Raw genomic sequence first — 15,218 nt, forward strand, 5'->3', positions numbered from 1 at the left:
CTGACTTATTAGACGCCGCACATGAAAAGACCGGGGACTCTCGGCGAGTCAAGGTTCAGATCGCGACTTTTTATTTATCGATCCAAAAAAAAAAAAAAGTCTCCTAAAGGGGCTTTTAATGGCCGACGTCGTACCTTCGGTTCTAACGTCTCGGAGGGGAAAGCGTGCTAATGGTTCTCGGGTGTGAGAGGACTAAGCTTAGAAGCGCAGTGTAAACACACAGACAAAGGGGAGCCGTTAGCCGGGCTGAAACACATGCCCGGGCGCGCAGGTAGGCATTAGGTTTCACTCCGCACAACCCCAGGACTGTATCGCTGACAGGGAGGCGGCCATTTGTTTTTTTTTTCTTGTTGTAGCGAAAGAGGTCCAAACACAAACAGCACTTGTACTTGTGTGACAGGTATGGATGAGGTAGCGTCAGAGGAATTCTGGCTCCGAAAAGATGTGAGGGGGGGGGGGTTTAAGGTCTCTTTGTGAACAGGGGGTGGAGGAGGTTGCAGGGGGTGGGCTCCGGAGATAAGTTTGTGGTCAGTCATAACATTGAAGACTGACCATTTGCTCGCTGGTGTTTATTTGTTTGTTTTGCTGCCCGGGAGGTTGCGGTGTCACTACTTGTGAGATATCAGTCAGGATGATGAGCTGTCACGTCTGCTTGGAGGGGGGTCGTGGCAGGGGTGGGGGGGGGCGGAACTTTCTCAAGCAGTAAATCACAGATGAGACCAAATATTTGTCTTACTTAAGGGGGGGCTTCATCAATCATGCTTCCAGAGAGCGATTTTTAAAGACAAAAATATTCCAACCTTCCAACGATTTGCGACGGATGTCGGGAGACGTTTTCCTGACAATAGTCGGATTGATCTGAGACGGTTCCTAAAGACGGCGTCGGCAGCCGGAGTGTAGCCGGACCTACTACAAACCACCTTTATGATTTAATAATGTTTTTTTATTGACTTCTCAGATGAGGCTAATGCATACCGATAATACTAAAACGGCATGGAAAGCTTTTTGGATAATATTCAACAAGCCATTATCGTGGATAATTTTAGCATTTAATGTGACGCTCGGTCAACCTGATGTTTCCACAGTGGAGGGAATTTCACGTCAGCTTACAGTCAGTAGTTTGCTGATCCCCCCCCCCCACTATTAGGATCTTATTTTCATCAGCCATGTTGCTTAAAACTGGAAAAATGTGTGAGAATTTGGGTCATAAACTACTTTAAGCTTAGGGTTGATTAAATAAAGCAGTAGGTTTTGTTTTAAACTTCCTCACAAAAGCAGAAAGAATCTGTATTCATTGGAGAAAGAAGCTGCCAACCCCCAATAGGTCAAAGTGAAATTGGGAGGGTGGGCTTTATCTGTTTGATATCCCCCTCCTCGGTACTGTAGTGGTCTCTAGTCTGTCACCATTAAAGGATTTCTCCTCTCTGGATTATTTACTTGATAGGCTTATTTGTGGGATTTAAAGGGTGTTTGCAGCATTTCAGAGATTATCACTTTTTCTTTTTTGCACTGGAATTAACAAACCACACACTCAAGTGGCTTTTTTTTTTTGTTCTGAAGTGTGTTTGCATCTCCTGAACTCTCGGTCTCTTCCACAGGTGAGCGGAATGATGATGAACAGAGCTGCGAGCGTTTGGCTTGGATTTTTTTAATAAGAAAATCATTTTCGGCGCGAGAAGAAAAAAAAAAACTCCGGGAGCAGAGCATCAGCAGGAAGACGCCATGGCATGCTACCTTTGGAAACTACACACCTTATGCTGGTTTCTCATCACGCTGGCTCAAGTTCAATCCACAGAGGGTGAGTACAAGTTTGTTTTAATCCCGGCAGCAAGAGGCCATTGTCGTCATGTTATTTTTTTTTTTTTAAATAGGAGAATCACTTTAACGTGCTTTGTTGAAAATCCTACATAAAAAAGAAAAAAAAAGTGACAATGAAAATGTGACTTAAGCCAAATCCGTCCCTCGGTGTCCTCGAGAGTGCTCGTGTAAGTGAGGCAGATCTGAAGGCGGTGGGCTCAGGCGGATGGGGGATAATCTTGAGTGGTTTCATTAGTTGGTAAATTGTGATTTGTCTCAGATTTTCCGCTTGAAAGCGTCAGCTGTTCCCAGTGGCATCAGAGATGGGATCCATTTGTAAATTCCTGACTAAAATGTCACGTCTCTCGGCCATCCCGACGCGAAAAGACACGGTATTGCTGAGAAAATAACTGGATACAGTTTTGTTTGATGGTTTGATCAGTTCAGGCAGTTAAATATAAATGAACCCAATTCCACCATTTTAGAGAAGAATCGTAAACTAGGGTTGCTGCTCTAAGGTGGATTTTAAGTGTTTAATAACAAACTTCACAGGATATTTTGAAAAATAAAAGTCAAGATATACCTATATATACTTCTATTATAGTATAAAAATACTCATGATAGAAGGACTACGAGGAATTGTGCCATGCAATGAAATCCAGGGCACATTAATTTGTTTATTTCTCGCTTGCCGAGACAATGAGGTTGGAGGTCTACACGAAGACGGCTTGAAACTTTCCCCAAACAATCGATTAATGTCCCATCAAAAGCTCATTTGCCTAAGATGTACACCTTTTCCTCTCATTGGTTTTTCGCCTCCCTGTTTCCATGTTTCAACTCTGCCGCGAGAGATCAGGCCAGAAACACTCCATTACAAACAATATCCTCAAGTAAACATGCTTCATTAAACTGTGCCCCGGACTTAATATCTTTTTAATGCATTTTTATAATTAAATTAAATGGGTTAGTGTGCATGCTGTAAGTAGTCCAAACTTTCTCTTTATTTCACACTCGTGACAGATACTGCTCCTCGGGACATGCCCCGGGGTTGTTGGTTCTACTCGCTAAACTTGCTGGTTAGTCTTTTGCCAACAGAGACGACTGTTGTTGTTGTTGTAACACATTTTTCATGATCAAGGACATCATGCCGAACGGTCGACTATATCAGAGGCTTTATCAATAACCTTTATATCTCCTGCCTTACTTCCTTATGATATAGAAACTCAAAAATCCATGTGCAGTAAATCACCTTTGTATTAACGTGCATATACATATTAAAATAGATAAATTAATTAGCTTAATGCACATGGAGTGATAAACGTTTATTGGTATTGAGCTTTTCCGACTCTTCATTTGCTCATTAATTTAAGTTTATCTTAAGTATGTTGACGATAAACTCCACCTTACATGTGGTAAATTATCTTCCTGATGATAATTCTTGAAATTTGGTTTACTTTTCAAAATCAAAACTCATATTAAAGATATCTTAGCCTAAATATTTTATTCAAAATCACCCTCATGATAAAGTAACACTTCTTAGTCGTAGTTTCTTCCACATAAGTGCAGCGATACTGAATAGTTTCAGGGATTCTCTAAGAGGCTTTTCTAACTGAATAGGCCTGATTTTGTCAGCAACTCTTATCTTTATTTGCTTCGGAGACTAATTGTTCTCTTAAGACCGCTTTGGTTTCAAGGAGGGAGTCGGTATAAACGACCGAAGTTCTGGCTTAACAGACTCTATTGTTGGAGAGTTAAATACCTTTAAAAATCAAATAGCCTGAAACTTGAAGCACTATTTCGTTTAATTCTGTAGTGTTTTCAAATGAACATAGTTGATTTTTAAAAAGGTCAACAGGCACTTGCCTTTTTAGCCAAGAGGTAAAGAATAGAAGTAATCATAATCGGCCAAAAAGCCAAAAAGTACCGTGACTGTAGATTTAGGAAGCAAAAATAGCCGTTTTAGCATTAAATTACATTCAGACCTTGGTAACACTTAACAATAAAATGTTTTCTAAGAGCTTTAAATATAGTTTGGGGCGAATCAGATGCAGATTAGAAAGTCTTTTTTATTGATTAGAATAATATATTTTTGTAGAATTTTTCATACGCTTTAAATTGAGACCACCAAAACCACAAGTGGTGTTTTTGCGCAAATCTTTATACATTTTTCATTGTACATTTCTAGACTCAATGAAAATGGCAAGATGCACAATCACACTTTCTATCATTTTATCATTGATCAATATTTGTTGAACGCACTTCTTATGATTTAAAAGAAAAAAAGAGATTAAACAGTCATTTCAGATTTTCTTATTTATTAAATACCCTTGCATTTACAACTGATACACACAGGATTTAAAGGGTTGCCGTGTTTCACCCCCATATGTCTAATAGGATATGACCGTGTGTCAAGAAAGTACCTCCCCTCTCAACTGAACAAACCTCTGAAAAAGACATGTCCGTGCCAGAAACCCGACATACCAAAAGCCGGCGTTCTGCCTCGTTTGGATGATGCCATGTGTAATACAGCTTAAACATATAATGGTGTGGAACAAAACAAACTCTTACATGTAGCCACATTCTTTTTTCTTTTTTTTCCCCCTTTAAGAGCTACACCGTTGAATCCCTCCGGACAATCTTTCCAAGCTACAATCCCCCGTTTGCCTTCTGGGAGAAACACTCGGAATAGATTTCTACATGTGGAAATTATATCGGCTTCTCTCCCGGGTTGATCCCGGGGAAAGCTTTTTAGAGCAACTTTATTCAATGTGTAGATTCCCATTGTTTAGGCTGGACTAGTTTTCTCTTGCTCCCCCACCATAACTTGGTATCACTTAAGATGTTTGCAGAAGATTTAAGAAACTATCTTCCCATTGAGCTCGGTGGGCGTGGGGTCTATTACCACTCTGTCAAGGCTCTTTCATCACTGTCCGGGGTTGGGCCAGTGAGGAGATAAGGAGACAATGACTGGGAAAGCAAGCAGTAGCAAGGTGTATCCACAGCTCCCCGGGTCTCCTCCCTGCCGAGCACTTCAGATCCTCATTAGGATTTTCAGCAAAGGAAGAAGGGATTTTCGGGATTAGGGCTTTGTCACAGCAGGCTCCAGGTTGGTGTTTGTCATGCAAGAGCATCGCGGAGCCCCGACATCAAGCCTCCGTCCTCCCTCCCTTGTAAACACATGGCAGATTGTTAACAGAGATGTTCCAGACACACACACACACAAAAAAAAAGATGCAGGCGTGTACTTTTTTTTTTTTTTATCTGCTGCCCTTGCTCTGGGATCGTTGAAAGCCATTTAGTGTTCGCTGGTTTTGGTCGCCACGTCAGCATTTTCTTAATGTCTGTTTATGCAGAAGTAACCTTGGCTAATTCGTTATTTGCGGTCCACTTTGATAAACCTTTTTTTTGTGGTCTTATCCGTGACTTGTGTGACGGTTTAAAAACAAACGGAGCACTTTACTTTGTGAATTAGAGACAAATTTGACACCAACAATATAGAATAATTTAGACTTAAGACTTTAGACTTTCTTTTGTTGTCATTGCACAGAAAACACAGCCTTTAAACTGGAAGCGAAATTTCGTTGCTTGGCAACTGTTAAAAAACACAGCAGATAGATGTATATATAAATAATATAAATATAAATAAGTTAAAAGTAGTGCAATATAGTATAAATGGAATAAATAAATAATGTTATAAATATTGCATAAAATAATTAATGTATATAAAGTATAAATATAAATAAGTTAACAATAGTTCTAATATGTTATAAATAGAAAAAATACATAATATTTAAAATAGTGCATAGTTCAAGGCATATTTTCATTCAGCAGTCTGATGGCCAGAGGAAATAAGCTGTTTCTAAAGTGGATGCTGCAGGACATAAAGTAATCTAATAGTAATAGAGTAATTATAATAATATTAATAATAGTAATAAAGAAAGTATTAGTAATCTAGTGTCACCAACTGACCAGCTCGGAATTCTGGAGACATCTTCTCTTGACTGTATCCAAATGGTTTCTAAACTCTCCAAACGCTATGTTTTCCAAATGTAGATCCAGAGACACACGGAACGTCAGACCCAATGCATACCATAGTTCAATCATTCCCAGAACTGATCCGCCTGGATAATGGGAATTCACCCAAGTCCTACGAGGTGGGATCTGTGGCACCACAGATTAGTCATCCACCCGCATGTCCCTATCCGCCTTGTCGTCATGCTTTGTCTCACTTTGCTCTTGTCGAGATGGAATCACGTTGGCCTCCAGAAGAATAAATCCCGGGCTGATTGGAGAACAGAAAACAAGATCTGTGGTTCTCATGAATCAAAAATGACAAAAGCAAAAAAAAAAGTGATTTATCAATCCCCAGTGTAGTCGTGTATCATAGATGACTGGTTATTCGTGGAGCATGTATTCTGATGGTCTACTGACTTAAAACAAACCTGACTTTTATGGTATGACGGGAATTTTCATTTGGTTGCGAACTATGGTCGAGTCGTAGCTTCTTAAAAGTATTTTTTTATAACCTTAAACGATATTTTTTCATATTTTTCAGTCCATGCTTGTACAATGAAATTAAGAGTCATGTTATTGGAGTTCGAAACACAGTAAAACTAGTGTAATATTTTAAAGAAACTACTATTTTCAGTTCATGAGTGAAATTTACAGGCGATGGATCTATCTGACTTATTCCATTGTTAACTCTGATTGAGTCTCAAGTGCTACTATTATCGTCTTTTCTACGACTTTTACAAACTATGGTTGATATGTTTTTTAAGTATCTACAGCTGCTTTGAAGTACGAATCCAAATCAGAAATACTTAATCACCAACGGGAAATATCTTTTTAGTTCTACCTATTTGGTTCACAAGTTGGAAGACAAAAGGTAAAGTCTAAGATTACCAAAAGTATGCATAAGTACGCAAAGTATATAAATATATGTGTAGGTATAAATAGAAATGTTCACATTCCAGTATAATTAAACAGGTTTTTGGTCAAAATCTCTAGTGGTTACCAATATAAATATACAATACTCGATACCATACCATGAGGATTACAAAAAAAAAGTCCCAAATTTAAAATAAATATTGTTATAAACTCTGATTCTTTACTTTGATTTTGTAAATATAAGCTTTATTAAGAGTTACACTTAAGATATATAGATTTCTAAATGTTCATTCTGGCTGTGTAGCTTTAGGTTTTCGAGTGTTTTTTGTTCCGAACATATGGGAAGGAAAGTAGCCGGCATATGCGACATCAATGACTGCAGACGTGCCTCATGCTGGACGGCTGATAAAAGGATGTCTGGACGAGGAGGAGAATGTTTTTGATTAATCAGTTGATGACATTTCAAACAGGAACCAGCATGTGGACCCCGGGCCAGACGCATAAACTTACTTTGCTTGTCAAAGGGCAAACGTTGGTGGGTTTCCTGTCTGCTACTGTATCACTGTGGAATTTGAAGGTGATTAGACCGCCGTCGTCGGGTCACAGAGAGTGCGGCTCTGCCGTATTGACCTACTCTGAGTTCTTATATTAGTACCGAACTTGATGTTGTTTTTCCTGCCTACAGTGGATTCAACGATTGTAATCGCAAGCATTTTTTTGCTCCTGCTGAACATTATGATTTTAAGCCACTGCTGAAAAAAGGTTCTTCGTTTAGTCGTGCCTTAGAGACTCACACTGCTCATCAGCAAAAACACAACGTTAACAGGTATTTAAGATGTCTGTTATCTCATCACATTAAAAAAAATCACTGCTGAAAAAGGTGTTTCTTCTCAGAACCGTGGATGTGTGGTTACACTTGGGGTCTTGCAATTCAATACCGACTGTGAAGTGTGAAACGGAAAATGTCCAAAAGTGTAGAGTTCCGTAGATACTACTGTTTAAAGAGTAGATTCCTTCTATAGCGAGCTTCTTTCTTCATGAAGTTTAGTTTTAAAGCAGTTGAAAGAGCTCCTGTGGATCAAGCAGAGAAGGAATGAGTTAAGACTAATGGTATTCAGTTATGAAATTCTTTATCCCAAGTCTCTGTTGGTCTCTAAAAGCTTCCTTAGATTGCCTGTTTAATCACTTAGGAAAGCCACAGCGAGCACGTGAACCTGCCGTCATAAATAACATTGACACGTCATTGATTTCTCTCCGACCCATCACGGTGTGAAGTCATGTGTGTCAGCGTTTGACCTTGTGAGTCATTACAGAGTCCATATGTCAAGGGCTCAGCTCCTGTCTCTTTAAGCACATAAAGCTAATGATGGTCCAAAGGAAAAAAAAAAGGGAAGACGCTTCCGTCATGTAGAATGATTGAAAATCAACGAGTTCAAGCGAGTAACTTTGGTTTGAAACAAACTCTTTTAAGAAACAACTTTTGGATAAGACGAGGCATTTTCATTTCCAACTCCCAGCTCATACATTTTCAAATGGTGGACATGTGATAATTGGAGCTGATCAGCATGAAAGACGTGTAAAAACCCTTAAACGAAAACTTCAAAGTGTCCCTGCTGTGACAGTGGGAAGCTGAAACAGATGGAGGAGTGAGAATGTTAGAAAGCAAAGGATTTCAACCCAAATTTCCTGTTTACTGAATTGATTTGGAGTCTGCCAATCTAAAGTCTGACGAAAAGGCAGTTAAATTGTGTAACAGTATATTCGTTTATGTAACTGTGTATATGTCTGCATTGCTGGAGGACACCAGACTCAAGTTATTGTGAAAAGGAAATATACTTTGCTGACTTGGTTTACTTGTGATTTGGATTAATAATCTTTCATTTACAACTCATGACGGGTAGAGCTCGGTATCAAACTGGTTCGTTGAAGACACCGACCAAAATATCTTGGTAGTACCGAGGATCAAAACATGCTTTGTCTTCCAAGTTTGTGTGGCTTGTAAAATTTGTGGATTTTTCTTAAGGAAAAAACTGTGAGTGACAAAGGCTTTGTCACTTGATATAAAATGTTCTTTTGTACTTGAGATTCTTATTTGTTGTTTTTGTAAGAAACTGCTCGGAGCTTAATTCTACCAAAATCCAAAACATTTGTATCTGTAATGTCGATCATCCTTTACGTAGAATGCACGAAAATCAATTTAAACAAGTAACTTGTTTTGAAATAAACTATTTTTTAGGCAGTTTTAATTTCCGATACTGAAGTGAAGGAATCGGTATTAGTACGGTTATCGAAAATGTTTGATCGATACCCAGGACTAACGACAGGTATTTCAGGTTAGACCAGTCTCGCATAGTGAAAGTTGGAGGCTATATTTAAATATATATTAATCAACTCGATACCTATAATCAGGAAAATACTAGATACAACAAGGATTTTAAAAAATACCCTCGAATTATGAAGAAATGTTTTTATTAACAAGACAAATGCAAAAATAACCTGATTTACCTTGAAAGAGAAACATTACCAAGAACTGGTACAAGGAGGAAAGAATGGACGAATATCATTTCTGAAATTTATAAACTAGAATTGCTCACCCACAAAATAAATACAGAGGAAGAAAAATGCTATAAGAAATGGAGAAAATGGAAAAGGATTTACATTTATATGACAAAAGAAGACTTTTTGAACTCACTCTGACTGTGTTAAATATGGTTTTGTAGAAAAAATCCTCAGTTTTTTGCATTGTTTTGTTGTTATTTGTTCCAGATTTAAGCATACAATCATTTGTAATGATTTTCTAACTAAATCCCAAAGATATAAGATATAATTACAAGTCTTCAAGATGATTATAATTAAATGCAACGATCACTAGACTCGACTGTTCTCTGAGGAAAACAGTCCGGTCCAGTCTGGTAGAAACTCAAAGGGAGCGACAATCTTGTCAGCCCGGGCATGCCTGCCATGTTGGTCAGGAGATTTAAACGCCAGGTGGGGTCAGCAGAAGCACAAGCTGTATAATGTGGCACAAATGCATACACATGAAAGCGGGGTCTCATTCTGCCATGGTCCGCTTGAGGAAGTGCACTTTGGGAATGCAAACCAAGCAGATGGACCCTTCTCATTTATGTGTACTGCCACTGGTGACCCACTGGGAAATGCTTCCTTATTGAATCGTGGCGTATCAAACGCTTCACTGGAGCAGAGAAGGAAGTCTGGACTACCCCTTGTATCCAAGTGCATCTTTCTCATCATTTAAATTGGAAGCCGGGGTGAGTGATGCGGCAGGAGCGAGCTAACAAACCAGCCAGCAAATAAACATTGCAATAATAAACTAAACGGTCAAGAGGGATAATACAAAAAAGAGCTGTGATTGTAAATGGTAAAAAAAAAAAGGGGGTGTAGCTCTTCTTCAAAGTGTAATCTTTCGACAAGAAAATGTCCTTGCTTATGTTGTTTGACCTAAAAAGTGTCCCTCTCAAATATTGCTCGCACATAAACACTACCCCGCCTCGCCCCAGGGCGCTCCAATATCAGACAGAGGGCTGACATTGCTGCAGCCAGCAACATGTGCAGATGATGTGAAGTCAATATAACATTATTAAAAAGGGGGTATTTATGACCTTGATGAACCCTGCAGTGCTTAATTCTCCACATGGAGTATCTATCCGCCTCTGGTAGCTTCACTCTGTATGTGCACAGCAGCTTGTTTTTTCCCCCTACATTCTTCCCAGCAGCATAACATAAATATAAATTATTGTTTTGGTTCCCCAGTGTCCATGTTTTGTCAGACAACTGCAAAGTATAAAAATCACAGTGGATTAGATCTCCCTCCTGTGCTCTGATGGCACTCTCTTTGTTGGCTCATGTCTACAAGTGCTAGTCAGAGATGAGGGATGGCGTCTTAAGTATAAGTCTGGCAGGGTTCTGTATATATAAACCCAACTTACCGGCTCTGTCTGAGCCTTTTTTCCTTCCCCTCGTGTTGTCTGTTTGAGACAGAAATGACAAGATCTGTTTCAGAGTCATGTACCTATATCAGCGATGCTCCTGATAGCCCTCCTGCTGTTGCTATGGAAGTAGCAGAGATGTAAATGAAGTGAATTGAATGGTGAAGAATACAAATGAGGTTGAAACGCTCTTTCCCCTGCTTTCGGTTTCTCTTTTTTTTTTTTTTGTCCGTGACTTCCGCTCGCTGTCTCAGTGTTATTTAAAAAGACATCAAGCACGTAGTCTGGGTATTAAAGTAGCATTTAAAATGACATTTGTGTTATCGATTGTCCACAAAAACATGATGGATGATATTCAAACTACTCAGTTGGCTCAATGGTGACGTGCAAAAATAAGATTTTTATTTTAAATCACAGAATAAATATATCTATTTAGCGTTAACCAGTGCCCTCTTTCTGTGTGTGTGTGTGTGTGTGTATACTTATAAATTATATTTATAATGAGCTTATCATGGTGGTTGTTATAATGTGCACCCCATGTGGCCAAAGACCTGTCTGGGTCCCTACGGCATTTGTTAACCAGGCCGCATAGAAAGAAAAATATATATTTATATAATTTCTGATCTATTGATTATTAGATAGCCTTTGAAGATTAATCACTTTGAAGATCTCCTTTGTGAAATTGGGTTCCAAGTACATGGCAAACGATGGTTTCATAAGAACAAGAACAAAGTGCAAATAAAAATAACAAAGTGCAATGAATGACAAAAGTGCAAATATAAAGGACATATATCAAAGAAATAACGCAAATAAAAGGATACACAGATTAACATAGAATAGAATAAAATCATCCTTTGTTTCCGCTCAAGCCCCCAAATTCAGAATTATACAGTTTAATTACTGTCTTAAAGTTTTATTTTTTTTCGAAAAAAGATGGTATTTTCTCTAAAGTAATATAAGCCTGTTGCACTTGTCACGTCAAGACGCTCGTTTCAGTCAAGTTTACTCAAGAAAACCCCTAGGAAAATGTCTGTGAATATAATGCCCACAATAAACCCCTGGTCTATGTTTAGGATTACGTTGGAAACATGTTCACTGCCTTAAACGTACAACAGCCCCCCAGCATGTCTTTGATATTTTCTTAAGTCAAGTCATAACGGCTTGAGTCTTGTTTTTTTTTCTTCAGTCCCGCTCCTCTCCCGCTGTGTGCATATAGGCAATATTCTATCTGGTCTCCACCCCTGTGTCGACCTCATTCTTTGAGAATACATGCACTTGCAAAGTTTGTCTCGGGATTATAGCGTCAGCACTGTGGGAAGAGTCTGAAGGAAAAGTCTTCCCTTTCCTTCACAGACTTCCTTTTCTTGTTACGTTGAAAGCCAACTGAATGGTTTGGGTGGAGGATCCTGGGAGGGATTCCAGCTGTGTCTCCTGCAGGCTCACAGCTAATGCCATAGGCCACACTTTTCTTTCACCCCGCAAAATCCCCCCAATGAGTGACCTTGTCAGCCGCGGAGCACGGGATAATAGACGCCCTCATAGAGATGCTAGCTCATTTACACCCGACTGTTTAGCTCCCATCAGGACCGTGCGGGGAATCAAAGAGTCGTGTTAACGGTGGACGACAGGCATCGGGAGCGTCGCTGTCAAGCCGTCCTATAGACCCTTGACAGATGAATTATCTGGTTTCACATCAAAATAATCTGGAGAGCTTTTTTTTTTTTTTTCTTGCGCCGCACATAATAATGGCAGCACGAGTGACTGAATAGGCCTTTTGATCGCTCGCCGCTTCAGCCCTGGATCCGTCCAGGAGAAGTGGCCGTCGATCGATGGTGGAATGAATAACTTTGAAGGTGTGAGCACCTCAGATGGAACCTACAAATGGGAACAATATGTTGAAGATGTGTCTGCAATCGTTGTTTGAAGCACGGTAATGCTAACTAGCAAGATATTCCCAATACAAAAGGGAATGTCTTTTTTTGGATTGTGGTTAAATTTTTATTTGGCACAACTACTTAAGATTTAATTAGCAGATCATTTCTACGTTTATTTTAGTTGCCTTTAAAGAGATAGTTCACACAAAATTCACTCATTTTCTACTCACCGTCGTGTCGACTAAGAATCTGTATTATTTTCAGAGTAATATGTTCCTTTTTAGAGTTATAGACAAAAATGTTTGTTCATTTTAATGTAGCCACTGGAGCTCAGTTCTCTTTGTCTTCTTCTTCGTTCAAAAAGACACTTAAAAACATCAAAAACAAAAATTAAACAAATATATACTATATTTTAAGATTGTTGCAAATCTTTGAATAATAATAAGCGATATAAACCGGAAGTACTCCAGAGCGTACACAGTCTTTTCCCGAGTACTTCCAGTTTATATCGCTTATTATTATTTAATCGTCTGCTACAAACTATCCTAAAATATAGATTTTCTCTCCGGAACAATTCTTCATGTCGAGGCTTCAAGACAAAATGGTTGTTGCAGACGAGCAGTATGGAGGTATTTGAAGGTTTTTCTGTGTCTTTTTGGATGAAGGCGAAGACAACTGAGCTCCAGTCGCTACATTAAAATGAACAAACATTTTTTGTCTATAACTCTAAAAAGGAACAGATTACTCTTAAAATAATCCCAACCCTTAGTCGACATGAGGGTGAGTAGAAGATGCTTCAAGAATATTTATCACTGATGCCAAAAACAGATCTTAAATACACAATTTCATCACTGAAGTCATGAACCTCAGGACAAAGTTGTTTAAAGTTCGTTCATAGCAGATGAAAAAGCCTAATGACTCCCTTTCCCTGTGTAATAGAAAGACATTTTGTTCATTACCTCTGCTTCACTGACACTAATATCTGAGCAGATGGTCACTTTCCAATTGATTTGGCTCATTACTGGGGAGAAAAAGAATTATTATACTGTTGCACCAAAGAGAGTGTGCATAATGGCTGTCTCTATGTATGCATTTAAATCAGTTCTTTAGCAGCTGATTCCTTTTGGTCAAATGCCATTGTAAAGGTTAGAGATAGTCGCAAGTAAATGCCAGACCCAGCCAGCTTTAAAATATAGCTTTCCTATCAGGGAAGAAAGATAGATGTATAAGTTGCCTTTGCACATATTGAAACCACTTTCCAAAAAAAAGGTATTTTTAAGTGATACAAGTCTTCTCTGTTTAGTTTAAACATCCTCACTGACAATTGTTTCTTCCTTAATATTCTTAAGGCAAACTATCGAATTCACATTTGTTTCTCTTAGACTGTAGAAACTGTATATTGATCGCTACGTTCCCTGGTAAGACGGGCTTTGTAGTTGGAGGTGACTGGAATACTTGATCAGGGAGGGGGTGTCAACAAGAGCATGACAATGAGGCTTCCATTCACCGAATGCCATGGTCACATAATTCAGCCTCCGCATCATGTTTTATATTCCGTCCAAATACTTTTGTCTCATTCCAGGAACAGTGTTGCACAGAGACACACAAGTTAGGTGTCAGACTTCGGCATTTTCAGTCACTGAAGTCCAAGAGGGAACAACTTTCTTTATGTTTAATTCAATGATTTCGTGTGGGTCCAAAAACAACTTTCTGAGATTGGATGGGGAAAATATGCGTTTTTATACAAGGCGTTTGGTTGTTGTTCTGGCTGTTGGTAGTCGAACCTCACAGTCTATAACATACATGGACGTACATGCATGTGGAACTCTACTTGTATGTATGCGGCCCTCATGACACAATGTTTCTGGCAGCTAACAATTTTATCTCACATTTATTATTGTATTAACTCTTGATAAAACTTCATACCTTTCTACCCTTTTTTTTCTTTGTCTTTTTATGACTTTTTCTTGCCCTTCAAAATATTTTGCGTACATTTTTAAGGTATTTAAAAATAAACATATTTAGAAGAAAAATGTATTTTTCTCTCAGCTTATTTAATACAAAAGGTTTATATTAAGGATATATTTAATGTTGATATTTTTTCTTTTATTTTCTTACTTGCCTTTCCTCCTCTTTTTTTTAGCTTGCTGGCCCCTCACAACAGTCACAGTATATCGCGTGGCCCCTGAGGAATTGTAATTGCCCACCACTCGCCTATAAATCTCTTTGCTAGCAGTGAGTCTGTGATATAAACAAGTAATATATTTTAGAGTTTTGACAATATATATGAGAAGACAGAAGACAGAAGTCTGAAACCCAGAAAAGAATAATTTCCTCTTTCAAAATAAATGTACCAGTAATTTCAATTCATCATTATTGATACAATTACCAGTTTGTACTGAACACATTACGATAGTCCGTGTGATCAGTTAGAAGACAGAGAAATAAAATATGTTAAGATCTAAAGTTACATCACGAAACGACGAGCAAATAATATCTATATCATATCCTTCATGAATAATTATGCAAATAACACCATAAAAAAATAATGTTGTTTCTTTCATAGCACATTTGAATAATTTTTTATGGCGAGACAAACGCACGCAGGATTTTGTTTATGTTTGATTCTCTTTGGCCGCATTATTTTTTATGTAATTGAAATGTATGAAGGCGCGAGAGTGTGATTTGATGCTGTTTTTTTTTGCATCTTCTT

At 38.5% G+C, this 15,218-nt stretch overlaps 1 protein-coding gene across 8 annotated transcripts in view; it reads left to right on the forward strand.

Moving 5' to 3' along the window:
- The window catches only part of adgrl2a (adhesion G protein-coupled receptor L2a), a 111,516-nt gene that overhangs the window by 21,625 nt on the left and 74,673 nt on the right, over window positions 1-15,218 (forward strand). For all 8 annotated transcript variants that reach the window (XM_087783581.1, XM_087783582.1, XM_087783584.1 and 5 more), the window contains exon 2: window positions 1,599-1,798. In XM_087783581.1, the coding sequence (XP_087639707.1) occupies window positions 1,723-1,798 (76 nt within the window). In that variant the 5' untranslated portion in view covers window positions 1,599-1,722. The remainder of the gene's footprint in view (window positions 1-1,598; window positions 1,799-15,218) is intronic.

This window comes from Callionymus lyra, chromosome 2 (genome assembly GCF_982586985.1).
Source record: "Callionymus lyra chromosome 2, fCalLyr1.hap1.1, whole genome shotgun sequence".
NCBI lineage: Eukaryota > Metazoa > Chordata > Actinopteri > Syngnathiformes > Callionymidae > Callionymus > Callionymus lyra.